The sequence below is a fragment of the Protopterus annectens genome, chromosome 11.part0 (assembly GCF_019279795.1).
Source record: "Protopterus annectens isolate FY-2018-M chromosome 11.part0, PAN1.0, whole genome shotgun sequence".
NCBI lineage: Eukaryota > Metazoa > Chordata > Ceratodontiformes > Protopteridae > Protopterus > Protopterus annectens.
This window is the reverse complement of record NC_056745.1, coordinates 1,465,353,325-1,465,372,959: the sequence shown is the minus strand read 5'-3', so window position 1 is coordinate 1,465,372,959 and position 19,635 is coordinate 1,465,353,325. Positions and strand designations below refer to the sequence as shown.

General features: G+C 37.7%; 1 protein-coding gene across 1 annotated transcript in view; it reads left to right on the top strand.

The window, feature by feature from the left end:
• Positions 1–1,489: 1,489 nt before the first annotated feature.
• The window catches only part of LOC122814883 (V-type proton ATPase subunit S1-like), a 51,264-nt gene continuing 33,118 nt past the window's right edge, over positions 1,490–19,635 (top strand). The window contains exon 1 of the mRNA XM_044087154.1: positions 1,490–1,673. Within this exon, the coding sequence (XP_043943089.1) occupies positions 1,576–1,673 (98 nt within the window). The 5' untranslated portion in view covers positions 1,490–1,575. The remainder of the gene's footprint in view (positions 1,674–19,635) is intronic.

The window sequence follows — 19,635 nt, the reverse complement described above, 5'->3', positions numbered from 1 at the left end:
CAAATGTTAACTTCAGTATGTCCCCATCTCCAGATTAATTACAGAGGTAAACATACTCTCTTTAAATCATACACCCCTCTTAGAACTCTACAATCTGCCCACCAAAATTTACTTTCTGTATACAAACCAAACCGTCCCGCTGGTCAACTTTTTATTTAATTTTCCCTAGCAAAAAAATGGAATTCCCTCCCTCCGTCTCTTAACAACTTCAGAAAACTTTGAAAACTTCAAAACTCAGCTCCTTTCCACCTCACCCAAAACTGGAAATGCAGTTGCACTCAACTCACCTAGTCTGCTAATGTCCCCAACTACTAGTTAATCTACTCCTTAAATTATCTAAAACAGTAGCCTCACTCTGACTATAACGTAATGTAGCATCTGCATCTTAAATGTATATATTTTAAATGGTTTACTAACTGTCCTTTCTTTCCCCTATCTGGGGGTGATTATCTCTACTAGCAACTCATAAAGTTTGATGGTACTTAACTAAAAACATCCTCACCTCACATCCTATTTGGTGATGTATGCACCCCACCTTTTCTAGTTCTTAACTGTCTGTCTCAATTCTATACTTTTTAAATAATGTACTTTCCACCTATACTCACCCCCTCAATGCAAATTGTATTTACAAATGTCAGTTTATAACTACATTCAAATGAATAACTGTATCCAAATGTATTACAATTGTTATGTATAACCTTGCACATCACTGCAACTAATCCTCTGTACAACTTGTCCCTATTCTAGTATATATGTATGTATGTAATGCATGTTATGCTAATTTTTTGATTGTACTCTAAGTTTTACTATGTAATATTACTTTTTTTGCCTATTATTTACTGTGTATTATGGAGCTTTTCTCCCTGAGCCTCCACTGAAAATGGGCTCCTTGAGCCCAGTGGACCTCCCTGGTCATCAAACTGGAAATAAATAAATAAATAAATCACACAAGAGTAGTGGTTGCATCAGCATACACCTACAAAATGAACTTGCAAAGATATCAAATGGGGAAGTCATACTGTGCTGCAGTTCACATTTAAGTAGATGCTCCTCCATTACTACTGTCTTATCCCTTCTTTTCTCTTTCCAAAGAGCCCTTAAAGTGCTTTTGTCCTTTATACATACCATATATTTATTTTCTCTGGTTAAGAAATAAAGACATCTAGTTATTAAAATAAACATTTTCCTTGTACAATAGCATGATGTTTTTAGAAAACACTAGCAAAATAGTCAATTATTTAGAGAGAGAACAAGAATACATCAGTTTTATTTTCCTTTTTCTGCAATTCTGCTTAGATTATGAACTGAAATGAGAAGTTTAAACTGTGATATATCTCAAGCCAGAAGTAATTTTCACTTCTCTGTTCCCATCATGTAGCTATCTGTCACCTGCAGAAACGGCAAAGATGAGGTAGGACATTACTAGGTCAAACTGCATTTACTGTAAACAATTCGAACAGTACTCCCAGCTAGATATAGCTAGCTATGTAGCAGATTTAACAAGGGAGTTCATTAGCTTTGTTCATTCTTTGGCTGTGTCTCAGACGTTTCACAGAAACGTGCATTAGTGCAACCATGACTCCAATCTGGAAATGCATTTTTATTTCTCTTACTTTCTTCAAACTTAGCAGCGCTATAGATCATGTCCCAGTACTCATTTGGTCAACTAATAGGTAAGTGGACATGGCTGTAATGCAACTGAGGTTGTTTCTGGCTTTGTTAAGAAACTTCTCAGGATTTATTTTTAAGTCAAAGTGCATCAGCTTTCGTGTTTGTTATTGTACCATTTGTTTACTCAGCTACTGGAAATGATTCATACTTCTATACTATCATTAAAATGTAATTGCTTGCTGTCCATATCATTGGTGAAGTGTCAGTGGCAGAACTATTTTTATTTTGTATTTTACACTCTGCACTAACGCAGGGCATTATGTAGTTAGTGATTAATAACCCCTGTATAGGCTTTGTAATGTGATATATCAGTCTGCAAGGCAGTGACTGATGTTAGTTAAAATGTTAGTGAATCTGTATGATACCAAGGAAGTTTTGACAGCAGTATATAAGAAGTGTGAAAAGCAGCTAAAATGTATGCTTTCTGAAGCTTCGGCATGCACCCTCTTTCTACTGATACTTAATCATTGCTAGGTCATAAACTTCCCCTACACCAATGCCCTGAGAACTTGCAGCTGCTGAAATGACTTACTGGACTTGTTATAACTGTGCACTTATATCTCCTTAAAAATAAAAAATAAAGTAATGAACTTACTTAAAAACTATAATATTTGTACTTTTAGAAGATGTCAAATTAGCAGAAATGTAGTTATCATCACCATACAAACATCTGTGCTGGTATATGTAAGTACTTACGTAAATATGCTTATGTACATACATGAAGTTCCATGAGATTAGTATAACATACCGGTACAATATATGGACAGCTCTCTGTATCTGCAATTACATACAATTCAGGCTATTATCTGAACTGTTATGGATTTTAATGTGTGTTTTGTCTGTCCATCATTTATCGTGAGAAAAATTTCAGTCTGATGTAACGCAAAGTTACTTAACGTTCATCTACAAGATTGCAATAAAAACATCAGGAGCACGACTATTTCCTTTTGCAATGCTTTCTACATTAAAGAAACCTTTTACTTACTGAACCTGTTTGTGTTATACTTCCATGAAGTCTTAACGTTTTACTTGCCAATTCTAAATGATTTGACAGCAGGCTTCAGAGTCATAAACAGTGTAAAATAATCTTGAAATAGGGGTGGCTGTGAGAAAACAATTGCTGCTAAATGTTTTCCATTGTAAAGGCCTGAGGCTTGAATTCAGGGTGTTTATTTACTGCAGTTGTCATGTTTTGTCAACAGCAAAGCTTGTTGTGTGTTGAAATCCAGAAAATTCTGGAAACATCCATGACTTGACTGTCTCTACCAAATTTGCAAATACATGACATATTGATATTGGACAAAACCTTTTATTCATTTTCATGTCTAAGTCTGAACTGCCATGTCTGATTTATACTAACACACTGTTCTATAGTTAATTGTCTATTCCCAGATAAAAATACATTCTGGGAAGTATTTTCAACATTAAGAAATATAACAAATTATACTTAGCATAGAAAACAATATGCCGCCTGTGTGATAAGCCAAGTTTGTCAGACTGATAGCTGATTGCTAATAGAATATCACTGCTGTTAGCCTATTTCCCTGCTTAAAGCTTTTATGTTTGGGCTACATTATTTGTCTCCTTATGATATTGAAACTTCACAAGGTATCATTGATATAAGTGCAGTGATGTTTGCTTCAAGGCACTTGGGACCACTGAGTGAGGTTGGGAGGGTGGCCTAATGGTTAAGGTGTTTGCCTTGCAAACACAAGGTGCAGGGTTTGATTCTCACAAGGGATAATTATCTAGGCTTAAAATGGCTCGCAAGGGCAGTTAGCTTAGTACTAATCTATGAACCTAAATATTGTTGCATTGTCTACTACTGTTAATGGACATTGTAAACCTGATATCTTTCTATATGTAATCATGTAAACACTCATGTTGCTACACTCCAGACAGATTCATGGATGAGAAATAAGACATAAGGCCTCCTAAGAAGGTGACATAATGGCAAGAATAGGGAACATTTTTCACTTTAATCTGGGCCATCCAGGTTTCCTAGCCCATCTGTCCTCTAAGTTAGAAACTTAGTTTAAATCAGTTGCTCAAGAAGTTACAGAAAGAGGAATTATTACTCCATGATTTGCTGAATAAATGAGACGTGAAGTAAAATGATGACCCCCCCAAAGTGGTTAGCAATCCCTCTGAGTACTAGATACAAGGTACAAATATAATGACTATAACTGGAATAGTTAGACAAGCATATTGTCAGTTTGGGTAAATCCTTGGTTGTTGTACATCAGACTATTGGCTTCCTTACACTGAAGTATAGTGACCTCAGGGCTAATATATATATATATATATATATATATATATATATATATATATATGTATATCTTAGGAAGAAAGTGAGAGTGTGTGAGAGTGTGTGTGTGTGTGTGTGTGTGTGTGTGTGTGTGTGTGTGTGTGTGTGTGTGTGTGTGTGTGCAAGTGTGTGTGGGTGTGGGTATAGTTTTGTACGTGTGCGGTGTGTGTGTGTGTGTGTGTGTGTGTGTGTGTGTGTGTGTGTGTGTGTGTGTGTGTGTGTGTGTGTGTGGTAGCTTACAGGTCACAGATGATATCCCCACAACTCTCAAGCTTCCACCCCCAAAATGTGGAACACTGTGTCTCATAATATGGAGCAAATGGCCAACATGTGGAACACTTACTAACAGCTTATTAACAACTTCACCTAGGAAGCTCACAGGATGGTTAGTTCTTCTGACAAATTATTATGATATTACTTACTGTGGATATTAGTTAAAGAAAATTCTTAACCATGAATCTGTGACAGACCTTTTCAATGTCGAACAGTGTGGAACATAAACTTTTTTAAGACTAAAAATGAAGAATGTACCTTGTTAGGATGTATTCTCTTGTGGTATTGAAATATTTGCCTCTGATTGTACCTACTTCCTTAATAAAAGAATCTATCTTAAGAGTTTTTTTCATTCATTTTAGTAGGTGGCAGACGATACCAACTTTGCAAAAGTTACCATTTTATGTTTGCTAGCAATGAAGATTAGATCATTATTTTTGTAGCTGGTATAGACTGTGTCCATACCTTTCTAAAGAACTATTGTACCTAAGGGGAAACATAACAATACTGCTTAATTTGCAAACATGAACAAAGTTTGTCAGCCATAGGCTAATGTTATCAGTCTATGCATCTGCAAAGAATATGCCAAATGGGAATGCACCAAAAACTGAACCATAACACATCACACTGGTAATTTCATCCAGTTAGACAAGCTGACCTCCCACTTTTATTTTACTTTGTTTGTGAGCTGTTGCACAGAAGAGGACTTGGATGTAGTTTTCCATTTTTTGTCATTTTTAATATACTGGGTTAGAGTGAACTTGATTACCATTATAGTAAACCTATACAGACATTCTTTGTATTGAAAAAATTGTTTACCTTAAAATTCTGCTTCATATTTTCTTAAATCTTTTACTGTATGTTTGTTCACCACAGTCATGGCTTATGGTACAAATGTCCAATAAGTTAAATAATTAATTGAAAACTGTCAGTGGGCAACAAGCTGGAGACATATTGAGATTGATTCTAATTTATGCCTGTAAGGATATAATTAATTATGAGATAGTCATTATCAGATAAGGCGCTAAATGTAGAAGTACTATAGACAAGATTAGTTGATGTTTTGATGGTAAATGCCATTGTATCACATTCTGATTTGTCAAGGTAAAGGCTGATGGATAAAACTCAATAGACTAATGACATATCAGTCAAGCATAATATCCAGAACTTTCCCCAGCTGGATTTTTCATCAGTTTCTCCAGACAATTACTATTGTTAAATCAAGGAAGCATTGCAACATTTTTAATGCTGGATGCTTAATTATACCACTCAAGTACAAGGTAGTTAAAGTCAGCTGTAATGGTGGTTTTATTTTTAATCTCTAGTTTCTCTTAGTCAGTAAGGTATTTCTGCTTATGTTGACAGTGGTTAATACCAGGTAACAACTTCACCTATCAGAACTGGACCCATTAATGTCTTTGTACCCAAAACTTTACATGTTGCTCTAAATATGATGTTTCTGTATTGCATATACGTACACAGCTCTTGCTTATGATTCATGTTTTGTCAATGTATTAGTACTTAATTATAACTTTTGTATACTGCCAATGTACAAGCATTTAAAATTTCTATGCTGTGACTTGCTTTTTCCTGGTTATGTAGGTCTCTCTGCTTATTCTGTATTTTATAATATATGTGTACTGCTCCTCAATGAGGCCAGGTCATGGCTGAAAAGGGTCAAAGGACCAGCACACTGACCTGATGAACAAATAGTACACAAGTAAGTAAATAAATGAATTAAACTCCTCAGGTTCTTTTAGATTCTGGGGGTAGACAATATTTTGGATGGCTACAAAGGTTCCTTTACGGTTTGTGTTGAGGGTCTTCTGCTAAGACTCTTGTTGACATAGATGAACATACCAGCCACATGGATTGTAAGGCAGTGGATCTCAATAATATACCTTGGAAGTCAGGGTATGATAGATAGGTCCGTATACAAGGTTTGCACAATGTTATAGGTCCATATACAAGGTCTGAGTGATGTGATAGGTCCATATACGAGGTTTGAGTGATGTGATAGGTCCATATGCAAGGTCTAAGTGATAGGATCCGTCCATATACAAGGTTTAAGTGATGTAATAGTTCCATATACAATGTTTGAATGATGTGGTAAGTCCATATGCAAGGTTTGAGTGATGTGATAGGTCTATATACACAGTCTGAGTGATGTGATAGGTCCATATACAAGGTCTGAGTGATGTGATAGGTCCATATACAATGTTTGAGTGATGTGGTAGGTCCATATACAAGCTTTGAGTGATGTTATAGGTCCATACACAATGTTTGAGTGCTGTGGTAGGTCCATATACAAGGTCTGAGTGATATGATAGGTCCATATACAAGGTCTGAATGATGTGATAAGTCCATATGCAAGGTTTGAATGATGTTGCAGACCTGTATACACACAAGAGTCAGTTAAATATGTAGATTAAATATCTTCACATTTTGATTTCAGGAATTAAGGAAGCCCACTCTTATTTCATTACTCTTCATATTTTTTAAGATGAGATGCATACCACCTTTTCCTAAAAAAGTATTGAGGAGAAGCATGTTTCCTATTCAAGATGAATGGTGCCTTAGGGAGAGGAAAAGGACATTATCTCTAAAGTATGACTGAGAGGCCTACATCTCCAGACATCTGGCTACATACTGAGCTCCCTATTAAGAAGCTCCAGACATGAATCTAGTTTGTTTTATCTAAATCACATATTGAAGGTACGATCTCACTCGATATGTGAGTCTTTCTGGCGGCAAAAACGATAATGAAAAGTGCTGTTGTGTGATTCTATATCGCGGTTAGAGTGCTGCATCTCAGATCAGCTTCCCTTCATGGAGAGCGACTAGGCTGAAGTCATAGCTAGCACTTTGTAATTTTGTTTAGAGTCTGAAACATATTCATTTAGTGTCTCTAGGGAAATGGCTGACTGCAGCTCATTCATTAGTCAACTTAATGAAGTGCTCATGTATTGGATAACTGACAGAAACAATGACATTGCCATGTGAGATAGTCTATTGTGTTGACCTTCAGTATTTGCAAATCAATGGGTACATTTATAACACTTCCAAAATAAGTTTGTTGGATTATTGTATACCTATAGATAAATAAAGTCAGTTAATGATAATCCCAATAGCTTGCCAGGAAAAACAGCAGAGATATGTTTATGATCAATCTAAGGAAGGTAATGTTGAAGTTCATTTATATTGTAGAAGTGGCCACTTTAAGAGAAAAGATAGGCAGGATAATAATGCTTCATCAGTAAGAATTTGATCTGTGTACTGTAGGGTAAGTGCTGAGGTGAAGAAGGTTATAAGATCTAATCAGGAGTTACTTATGAGTAACAGTGTTGTAGCTAATGCAGAATGTGTGTGTGTCCAGCTTTTACACGCAAGTATTCATGAAATATGAAAAAAAGCTTTTGGATAAATGTACAGAATATTTTAAACTTTCTGCAAGAGTATCTAACAGGTATACAAAACAGTGTGGGTTGTACAGAATACAATGGTTTAATGGAAATAAATGTTTTTATTCAGACACAGACTGACAAGAAATATTATTTTAATGGCAATGCAAATTGCATAACAAATGGTATAATTTCTGTTGCAGACTGGATGTGTAAAATATTGTAGAGTGGGAAGACTGAATGCAGTCTACACTGCAGTGTCCTTTTTACCCCCTCCCCTACCTGCTTTATTCAGACAGCTGCCCCACTGGCTACTGCTCCTCCTCCTCTTTTACCCTAGACTTCCCTGAGTGACCTGGAGCCAGTGTGGATCCTAAGGGCATCCCGGTGGTGAGGCTGGCGACTGTTTCTGCTTCCTGGGGATGGTTATGACCTACTCTTATTTCTGCAGCCCTGCATCCATTGGCATGTACAAGGGCTACTCTCCTCATTGTACCAAGCATCCCCTTATGGAGCATTTCTGATGAACACCCACCTTCTTGGATGGACACAGCCATCCCTCTCAGCTCAGCTTTAGATGCCTGAGCCACTAACTGGACCTGGGCCACCTGGGCCATAGTTAGAGCTTTTGGTTGTACAGTGCAATATACCTGATCATAAAGACAGCACCAGGAAATGTATGTCAGTTAGCACTGTATAAGCACGTGTAAGAATGTGCTGGTGGTCATTTTAAATTTCAAATTCCATGAGATATGCCTGTGAGTAATTATCAAGCAGATTATGAAAACTTGTTATTACAAGAAACGAAATAGGAATACAGACTTAATGCTTGCACAGGCTATAACATTAATAATATTAATAATATAAAACTGGCACCTGGGATATGTAGGAATAAGAAATTCAAATGACTGCATAGATCATTATGGGTCTGAATCTTTTGAACAAGTTGTATAACTGGTTTTAACATATATATTTGATTAAATGTGTTTTTGCTTTTGAGTCTGGGAAAGAATACATTGCATCTTGAAAGTTATTCATATTTTTTGCAAATGATTTATTACTTAGCTGTTTAGAACTGATTGGCATAAGTTATTTGTTTATTACTTATGTGTAACATTCCTTTCAGTCTATTGCAGGACACACAAACATTAATAACCGCACATGCAAACACACACACACACACACACACACACACACACACACACACACACACACACACACACACACACACACACATACACACGCACACACACACACACACACACACACACACACACACACACACACATATATATATATATATATATATATATATATATATATACGCACACACACACACACACACACACACACACACACACACACACACACACACACACACACACACACACACAGTCACACTCTGTACCTACATCTGAGATGTGGGAGGAAAGGTGGAGCATCAGCAAAAACCTGCTCAGACATTAAGAGGGCATGTAGGGTTACACAGAAGGTACCCAAAATGTCGAATGAATAAGATAATTAAGCCATATGAAGCAGCAGTGACAACCATTGTGCCACAATCTACCCTACTGACAGTGATACTTTTTCAGATTAACTTTATTAATGATTATATTATTTGTTTATTATACGTATGCTTCTCCCCTCCTAGATTAAATGTCTGAGGGATACCTCTCAGGTGGTCATTTTAAAATCCATGTGGCTCCAATGGCCTTGGCACAGTGACTTGATTAGGTCCTCTAGGGTATCTTCCCCAGGGGAGAAAATGCAGCCTTATTATCTCTATTGCTCATTGGTGATAGCTAATCTTGAATGTCTCATATTGTCTGTCATCATGGAGTTCAAACATGCTTAGTCATCCCCTTTTAAAACTGATCAAGGACAGCGGGATGGTCTGTCATCTCACTTGTAGCATGATACTGATAGCCTCTCTGTCTGTCTGTCTCTCACTTCTATATATATTTGTTAGCCTACTGCTCACAAGTACCACTTTTCAGGTGTGACCTGACTGCACTGTCTGGTTAACTGACTTACTCAGAGTTATGCAGTAGGAAAATGGTGGTGGAAGGAATCAAACCCTGTACCCTGGACTATAGAAAGCAGCTCATTAGCAGTTTCTAATCCTCTGCACTAACTGCACTTTCTCTTTCTAGAAGTAGTCATAGTCATTGATAATTCCATTCATATTCTGATACTATATGCATCTTGGGTTAGTAAATGCTGGGCTTGTCAGTGTTGGGTATTTGTTTTTCCCACGTTTGTTGCGGTTTGTAAAGTGTCTTAAATAGGTAGTTAGAGAATACGGAGACAATATGTCTCTAGAACATCAGTGACACTTTTAAAGCATCTTGCTATTATCTTGTTTCTGTTATGTGTGCATTGCATAGCTTTGTAATTTAATTCATCATTTTAATTTGTTATTCTGATTGTGTTTTATGCAGGGAATATTTCCTGTTTCACTGAATCATTTTTATTATTTAACCTTTGTAGACAGTCCTTGGATGGGCTGTATTATAACTTAATATGATGCTCAGTTTTTGATGAATTTGGATTGGTTGAATATTATGCATTTTGATGAATACAAGCAACACTTTCAGACTGGCTGTAACAACATATAAAGGGATGCTCATATGCTGTGATAATTTCCTTTGGGGGATTGGGGGATTTTCATGTACAAATTGTATTGTGATTGGTGGAATTCAATGTCCAGCTTGTTTCTGATATGTTTTTTTTTGTTTGTTTTAAATATCATGATATACTGCTTTTTATTAATGGTCTGATGAAGCAGTCAGTTTGATCATGAAAGTGCTAACCTTTTAATAAACAAATTGTTTGGATTATTCAGCTGTGTGTTGGCTCACTCTGCTTTTGTTTTTTCTTAGATATAAAATAATGTCATCTACAGATAGAGCCAGCCTTTCTTGACTATCATACCAATTATATCCTTGAATTCCTGAGTCCCTTATTTTCTTTGCCAGTGGTTCTAAATGTAATGCAAATAGCAAATAGGAGAGAGGACACCCCTGTCTGATTCCTCTGCTCAAGCAGAGATTATCAGAGAGGACCCTACCCACTTTCATTTTCACCTTCGATCCTTCATATATCCTCCTGATCCACCTTATAATTTTATCAGGGAATGGAAAAATCCCAGCTTACTCTGTCAAATGTTTTCTCTATATCAATACCCACCAGCAACAGTGGTATTTTCTTACATTCTGCTTCCCTCTGGACCATCAGTGTTCTGTTTATGTTGTCAAATGTGAATTTGATAAAGAAGGGTTTTCAAGATGGTTATTCAGCAGAATAGTTGGGTCAAAGGAAGACAGGAGTACTTATATTAATTGCAAGAGGAGCTCCAATAGTACATTGATCTATATCTGTCAATTTTGGCATCCCTTTTACCATTCTTTTAGCCATTATAGACATAAACACTTTATAATCATGGTTTAGGATTGAAATGGGCCTGTGTGAAGCTGGATCTATGGATCTCTCTCTACCCTCTTTAGGTATTACAGTTACCACTGCTTTCTTCCAGCATGGTGGTCCTTCTCCTTTTAAAATACTGTTAAACAAAATCTTCCAGATCTTCATAAGTTTTTTCCATCCAAGCTTCCAAACTTCCACAGGAATACTATCCATTTATTCATTTACATTTGTTGACCGGGAATGTCCGACTGGATGCAGGTCCATTTTCAGCGGAGACCCAGAGAGAAAAGCTCCACAAATTAAAATATTACAGACATAGTTACAGATGAAGAATCCTAGCAATTAAAATATTACAAACATAGTTACAGATGAAGAACATAGTACATTCAGTAGATAACTAGCATCTGTTCTATCCACAAAGTCATAGCAGATATTAACAATTGTTACAATAAGAAGTTACTGCCATATAATAACTAAATAGGCATGGAAGTATCACAGCTTGCTGTAATCAAAGGTAGTTTGTGAGGTGGAAGAGAGGTAGAGGATAGATGGAGTGGGAGAAGTTAGAGGAGAGTTACAAGGGCATAGCCAGCATGTCTTTAGGTGCACTTTAAGTAAAGCTTTGAAGTGGGTGCATGATGGTAGAGAGGTTATTGTGGGGGGGAGGGTGTTCCATAATTTGGCTATAGCGCTGGAGAATAGTGCTTCTCCAGCAGTGTTATTGGCTCTAGTAACCTGTAATTGATTTTTGTTGCTGGATCATAGTGGTCTGGTGGTGAGATAGGGTTGGAGTAGATACTGGAGGGATGGAACCTTTAGAGGATGGTTAACCAGTTTGTGGGCGAGTGCGAGTTGATACCATTGAAGGAGGTGAGGGAGTTCTAGCCAGCCTAGTTCAATAAGTGAGAGACAGTGGTGACTGTGGTAGGATGCCCCGGTGGCAAATTTGGTGATTTTGTTGTAGTAGGTCTCGAGTTTATTTAGATCGCATTGCCTTAGGTTGGTATATAGTGGAGAGGCATAAAGTAGGGTGGAGATAAGGTGCGAATTTGCAACTGAAATCTTAGCTGCTTTGGTGAGGAATTGCTTATTTCTGTATAAGGCTCCTAGTTTTTGGTGGACTTTGTTTATGGTCATGGATATGTGAATGTCAAATTTGAGATTGTTGTCTATTTCAACTCCTAGCAATTTGGTGTGATCTGTTGGGTGATAGTGGTATTGTCTTTTGCTGTGATATTAAAGTCACAGTTGTTTTGAGTATGTTTGGTGGGTTTGAAGATGAGGAGTTTAGTTTTGTTTGGGTTGAGTATTAACTGGGCATTGGATAGCCAAGTTTCAACAGAGGAAAAGGCATCCTGTGTGACCTTTTGCCATTTGGGTAGGGACTGGGCTGAGCAAATGATGGTCGAGTCATCTGCATATTGTATGAGTGTGCCATGTTTGGTGGCAGAGGCTAGATTATTTGTGAAAATAGAGAAGAGTAGGGGTCCAAGGATGGATCCTTGGGGAACCCCTATAGATACAGGTAGTTGGGGTCATTTTGCCATACAACAGATTGCTGGCGGTCAGACAGGTAACTTTGAAACCAGTTGGTGACTGATTGAGAAAAGGATAGGTTATTGAGTACAGAGAGGAGTTGTTTGTGTGGGACCATGTCAAATGCTTTAGATAGGTCTAGGAAAGTAGCAGAGGAGAGATGGCCATTGTTTTTATGGTGAAGGATAGTGTTAGTAAAAGAGAGAAAGGCAGTGGTGGTGCTATGGTTTGGTTGGAAACCATCCATTCCTGGGGACTTTCTTGTAGATTGGTTATACTTCACCATTTTTATCTCATCTCCTCCTATCCTAACTGTTAGTAATTGAACCTCCTCTCTCTCTAACTCTGGCATATTTAATTCTTCCATAAACATTTCCATTTGTACCTTTTCTTGCTTTCCACATTTTTCTGCTCTATACAGGCTTTCATAGAATTTCTGAAATATTTCTTATTCTTCTACAGGATCCCTTGTTATCTTCCTTGCTATAGGCTCCCTAAGCTTGGTGACATTACTTTTTACTTTCTGTTGCCTGAGTCATTGTGCTAAAGGATTTTGTGTTTTGCAGCAATCTTTGTAAACTCATGCATATTATCAAGGGAATCCCTTATTTTCTGTTTAGCATTCTGTAGTTGCTCGTCTTCTTATAGGTTTATAGGTTCATAGATAGGTACTAGGCTATCAGCCCAAGAGCCTAAGTAAGCCTAGCCAACAAGGTTCCCTGGCTTATGCCACCCAAGAAAGTTATTTTCCTATGCCCCTGTCGAACAGAACTGCAGAAGTGATCCCCTGGGGGTATTTCCTATTTCCCATCCACTTATCAAGATTTTTCTTGAAGAGTGCTAATGAGGAACTTTGCTTGACATAGATGGTTAGATTGTTCCAGAGTATGGGAAGTCTCTGGGACAGGAATCTATCCCACCAACATGTCCTGTTTATTGTGGTGACAAGGTTTAGGTCCCTAGAGCATGTAGCTCAGAAGGATTGGGATTTCTTTAGATGTAGCATGTCCAACAGCTCTGGGTTTGACATAGCTTTATATGTTAGGCAGAGATCACCTCAGAGTAGATGATATGCTACGGAGTAAAGCTGGAGTGTTTTGAGATGGTCACTGTAGGGCATCTGTTTGAGGCCAGTAATTCTTTTTGTGAGGTACTTCTGTGGCCTTTCCAGCTGCTGCAGATGCCTTGTGAGGTACATTCCAAAAGGGGCATTGTACTCTATAATGAGTCTAATCAGTGTCAAGTAGAGGGGAACAATGACTTCTTTTTTCCTAGATGAGAACTCTTTTGTGATGAGGTGTGCCACATAGAAGGATTTCCTGACTACTGTGGTGATGTGATTATCAAAGGAGAGGTCTCTTTTCACACATTCGGTGTTAAGTAGACTGCCACCTATGTGGTAGTTCATGGGTACAGAGTTTTTACCAAAGGGGATGACAATGCAATTTTTGGCATTGAGCTTGAGGCCATGGCTCTGACACCAGACATCTGTCTCAATGAGGCCCTTCTGTAGGATGTCCACATCATTTGGGGACTCAACTATGGCTCCTAGTTTGCAGTCATCTGTCAACTTCATTAGCCAAAGGTCTTCTGTGTTGGCCTGTACTTCAGAGAAGTAGATACCAAACAGGAGAGATCCCAGGACTGAACCCTGTGGTACTGCACTTGTCACTGGTTTGAAGTCAGATTTGGAGTCTGCAACTTTTACAGTGTGGGTTCTGTTAGTGAGCCAACTGGCAACCCATCTTGTGACGTAGGGATTTATACCTAGTTTAGTGAGTTTAGTTATAATTCCAGAATGGAGGATGGTGTTGAAAGCCTTGGCGAGGTCAAGATAGGCTATGTGAACCACCTTACCCTTGTCTATAGCTTTGGTGACTGCCTCAAAGAAGTCGATGAAGTTCAGAAGACATGATCTGCCTTTCACAAACCCAAACTGGGTGGGGTCCAGAGTTTGGAGGTTACCAATGTCTTTGTTTATGAGTTCCATGATGATACATTCATGGCCTTACAGACCAGGCTCATCAGGCTAATAGGGTGATAGCTCCCTGGATCAGCGGTAGCTCCCCCTTTGTGGAGTGCGATAATCATTACTGTGCACCATTCAGTAGGCACAAAGCCTGATGTGAGACTATGATTGAACATGGTGCTTAGGTGGGGAGCCAGTTCTTTCTGAAGTTCATGTAAAATGCAGTCTGGGATGTTGTCCAGTCCCATGGATGCTGTGTTTTTGGCTTCAGAGTGCAGCTTTTTCCTGCATAGTTGTGATTACAGGTACTCTGCATTCTTCCTGCATAGATATGGGCCTTTTAGGGAGTGAGAGGGGAGTAAAGTTAGCACTGAACCTATCTGCCAGGACATTGGCAATATCAGTTGGTTCTGTAATTTTCATGCCGTTTTGCTGTAACTCAGAACAGATCTGGGTGTTGCCATTCACATTCTTGACATAGCTATAGAATGAATTGTGGATGTCCCTAGAATCAGTGGTGATTTTCTTTTCATAGCTAGCCTTGGAGGATCTTATAAGGGATCTCAGCTTCTTACTGAGGCTGACCAGGGAACTCATCCACTCATGGGATTTTAGTCTCTTTTGCAATAGTTTCTTCCTGCTGTTGTAGAGTTTGTTTATGGCAGGGGACCACCAGATTGGCTTCCTTTTTTTGGAGGATAGCATCTTGGTTCTGTTTGGGATAGCACGATCAATGCACTCGGGTAAGTGCTTATAGAGTGCATCTGTGTAGGATTCAGCAGTCGCAACTGTATTGTCCATCTGCATGGGTGTCATGACGTTCGCCATTTCTGTCTAAAAAAGCATGAAGTTGGCTTTGGAGAATTTTTTTTACCGTGATTTCCTTAATGGGGGGTGGGGGTGGAATGTGGATATCTAGGATGATTAGCTTATGGTCGGATCTGACCAATGAGGAGTTGACTTCAGGTGTGGAACACCGGTCACTCATGTTGGTAATGACTAGGTCTAGGATATTGTTGCCCCTGGGGGGGGTGGATAAGTTCATCCAGGGCATTGGAATTTATGAATTCCATAAAGCAATGAGCGAAGGAGTTGGTACATGAGTAGTTTTCCCAGTTAATGGTGGGGTAGTTAAAATCACCCATTATTAGAGTGTTTGGTTGAACCCTAATATTTTCCAGTATAACAAGAAAAGAGGAGTGGGAATCCTGGAGTATTGTGGGGGATCTGTAAAAAGATACACTTTGGATTGCAGTTTTGCCCAGAGTTAGTTACACTTGGATAACCTCGGATGCATTAGACTGAGCAACTAGCCTGGAGGTGTGGATATTCTTAATGAATATGGACACACCTCCGTCTTTGGTGTTCTGGTCCAGGTTAGGTGGCCGAAAAGTGTTGAATGAGTTATAGCCTGGTAATGCAGGGGTGCTCTCTGGAGCCTTGAATCAGGTCTCAGTCAATGCACAGATATCGATATTCTCCATTTTAAGGAGTGCTTCGAGGGAGTGCATTTTGAGATTTAGACTTATAGCATTGAGTAGCATTACCCTCAGTTTTTGCTTGCCTTTTCCTGTTACAGTGATGAATTTTTCATTTGAACCTTGCCTAAAAAAAGGCACTATAGGGGCAGCAAGAGCCTTAGTTCTGTGAGATTCCCCCCTATTTTTCAATAATTTGATATTTGTCAGTCCTTCTAAATAATTCTTGTTACCTCTTAACCATACCTCCCCTTTCTATTTCCACCTTATTTTTAAGTTCCACTTTAATTTTATCCCACTCCCTAACTATATTTTCAGAAAATGTTTCTATCATCTCTAATAGCTCCTGAATAATCTCCACTACCCATTCCTTAAATTCCTCCCTTTTCAACAGATAGGTCGTAAAATGCCAGTGTCTCATTTTTATTTCATTATCCTGTGTTTTTATGTTAGTTATTATTGGTGCATGATCTGATATAGTTATTGGGTGTGTATCAAGACCTTCAATTAACTGCACATGTTCTTGTGAAATGTAAATTCTGTCTAGCCTAGGCCAGTTTTTGTATCTTGGGGAATTATATGTAAATTCACTGTAAATTCCTAGTACTGAATTTACATTGTTCATGCCAAATATTAACATAAATGTCTTTAAAAAATCTACCCTCCTTTGTTATATTTTCCTTTCTGGGTCCCCCAGATACATTTTCACTGTTGCAAATCAAATTCCAGTCCCCACTTATAAGTAATATTCCTTGCTGAAAGCTAATTATTTCTCCCATAATTTTCTTAAGCTGCATTATAGCAGTTTTTGGTGGAATATAAATACATACCAGTGTAATCCTGTAAACCAGTAGTAACTTAGTACTATAAATCTACCATTATTGTCTTTTTTTCCTCTTCTATTACTATCAGAGCTCCTCTTGCAATTAATATAAGTACTCCTGTCTTCCTTTGACCCAGATATTCTGGTGAATAACCATCCTGAAAACCTTATCAAATTCACATGTTCACTTCTTTCCAAGTGTGTCTCATGTAGCATAGCTATTTGTACCCTATATTTTTAATATAGTTCATTACCCTTTCTCATTGTTTTTATCTGTGAAACAATTAATGTTTAAAGACATCATAGAAATAATCATATTCTTGAGGGATTATTATTCTTACATTTTATGTATAACAACTTTATAGTTAAATATCTAGTTTCAGCTATTGTGTTACATGCATGCACTGTTTGACAGGTTAATCTTTTATACAGTTGTTTCTTGCAATCTCCATTTGAGCTTATGTCACATTTTGCAGAACTTTTTACTTTTTGAAAACCCTCAAAGAAAAATGCACACACACACACACACACACACACACACACACACACACACACACACACACACACACACACACACACACACACACACACACACACACACACACACACACTCCTAAAACCTACTAACTTAATAATAACACACACAACTATTGTAATCTTCAAATATTGAAGTTTTACCCTTCTAAAAGGAACAGAAGAACCAAACTGACAGCCACAATTACAGACTTGAGCTAAACAGAAAGAAAGTTTATCCATGCTAAGATGCATGGTAGATAGACCCTGTGATTCTATTACATGCTGCTTGGTTTTTGCCTTATCTTTATAGCTGTGTCAGCTGGGAAAACACTTGAATGCTTTCAGAAAGCATTTTCTCCAAGCCATTTCTCTTTATCACTTTGTCTGCTAGTGGCATGAAAACTAGATATAGGACTGTTTACTAGAAAAAGACCTTATAATAGCAATGTTCTTTTTTATTTACTTGCTTTCTGTTAAATCTTATTACTATATAAAGTGAATGGCCTTAACCCAGTCATTCCTCAATGCAAGGATGAGAAAATGCACACTATTTTTTCTTTTGTCATGTTCTTTTAACCAGATCCCTTTTTTAACATTACAATGCCTACATTTCTTAAAACTAAACCAGGAAAAAGAGAGAAGAAGGGAGAAAGAAACAAAAAGAACAAACAGAAGCACATATTTACATTAGTATCCCCATTATGCTTAAAATAAAAATAACTAAGAACGCTTTACTTTATAACATGCAAAGAAAATTATGCACCACATAAGTAATATGTTTTGTTTTACTTACATTTAACTCTCTTTCCCTCCTCTGACCCTCTCCTGAATATTTTTATGAACATTAATGACATGAAGTTGGGCATATGCTTTAGAGTCCCTTACAAGTTTAACAGAGTCTAAACAAGTCCAATATTTCCTTGTTCTGTCCTATTTCACGAATATAATTATTGCTTTGTAATCCCACATTTGTCAATTTCAAAGTTACTGATTTTAGTCTCCAATTGTTAATGACATGACATAGGACATATGCTATAGAGTCCCATACAAGTTTAACAAAGTCCAAGAAAGTCCAATATTTCCAGATTTTCTTGTTCTATTCATGTTCAACTCCATCTCTCAAACCCTGTCTCTGTTTTATCTCCAGTGCACTCCTAAGTTTTCTAGTCAGCTCCTGTGTTTTTGTGTCCCTCTCTCAAGCATTTTCTGTTGAAACTCTGGGAAAGGTTTCACTGGTACAGCCTCTATGTGGTCTTTATTATCAGAAGAACAAGAAGCAAAATCTCCTACTGTTTCACAGCTCACTTTTTGTTGGGAAAACTTTTGTATTTCTTCCTTAGCATGTACTTCATCAAAAAATGTTTTTATTCCTCCAGAGAAAATATTTTGAAGATAGCTGTGTACAATAGTTTGAATGTCAACATTCCTTATATAATGGAATAAATTTATTCCTCTTCTGCCTGGTGTGCAATGAGTAGTCATTCTCCACAAACCCTCTGCTATCATGCATTTTTAGTCCATCTGCCACAATTTTGTCAGAATCAACTTCTTCTGCTGGTAAGATTGCATTTTTACTATTAAAGGTCTATGTTGTTTTCTCATAGCCAGGTTTGTAGTGTAAACACAATGTTCCCTTTTAATTTACAGTTTCTGTTGTGATATACCAGTCCAGTTGCCTATTTTTGCTTTCATGAAATTAATACAGTCTGTTCCTTCCAGCTTTTCAGGTACAACAGAAAACCTCAGGTTTACTCCACATGCTATGTCCTCTAATTCTATTATTTTCTAAACATCTCTTCTTGTTCAGTCTCATATTCAGCCAGCCTTTTCTTCATTTCAACCTCAGTTTTGCAGTTTTATCATCTCATCTGAGTATTTGTTTAAAGCTTCTTCCATTTTTCCAGCCTTTTATTGTTTGAGTTGATATTCTCCACAAGTGTGCCATTCATATTACTCAGGTCTGTAAGCAATTCCTTTTTACTTTCCTCAAGGTTACCGGAAGTCATATGTGGAGCATGCACTTCCTTTTTGCTGAACAGCTACAGTACTTTTCCCAGTCAGTATTTTTTTATCACATTTTGTAGCTGACTTTCCTTCAGGTCCTCTGCATTTCTTTTTTCCTGGCATCCAGGCAGTGCACTTACTAGTCAGTTACTGAAATTTACTCAGAAATCCAGGTCCACATGCTTTCTCTGCTAAGTTTCTGTTTCACATTGGGTTAGCCAGAATTAAGC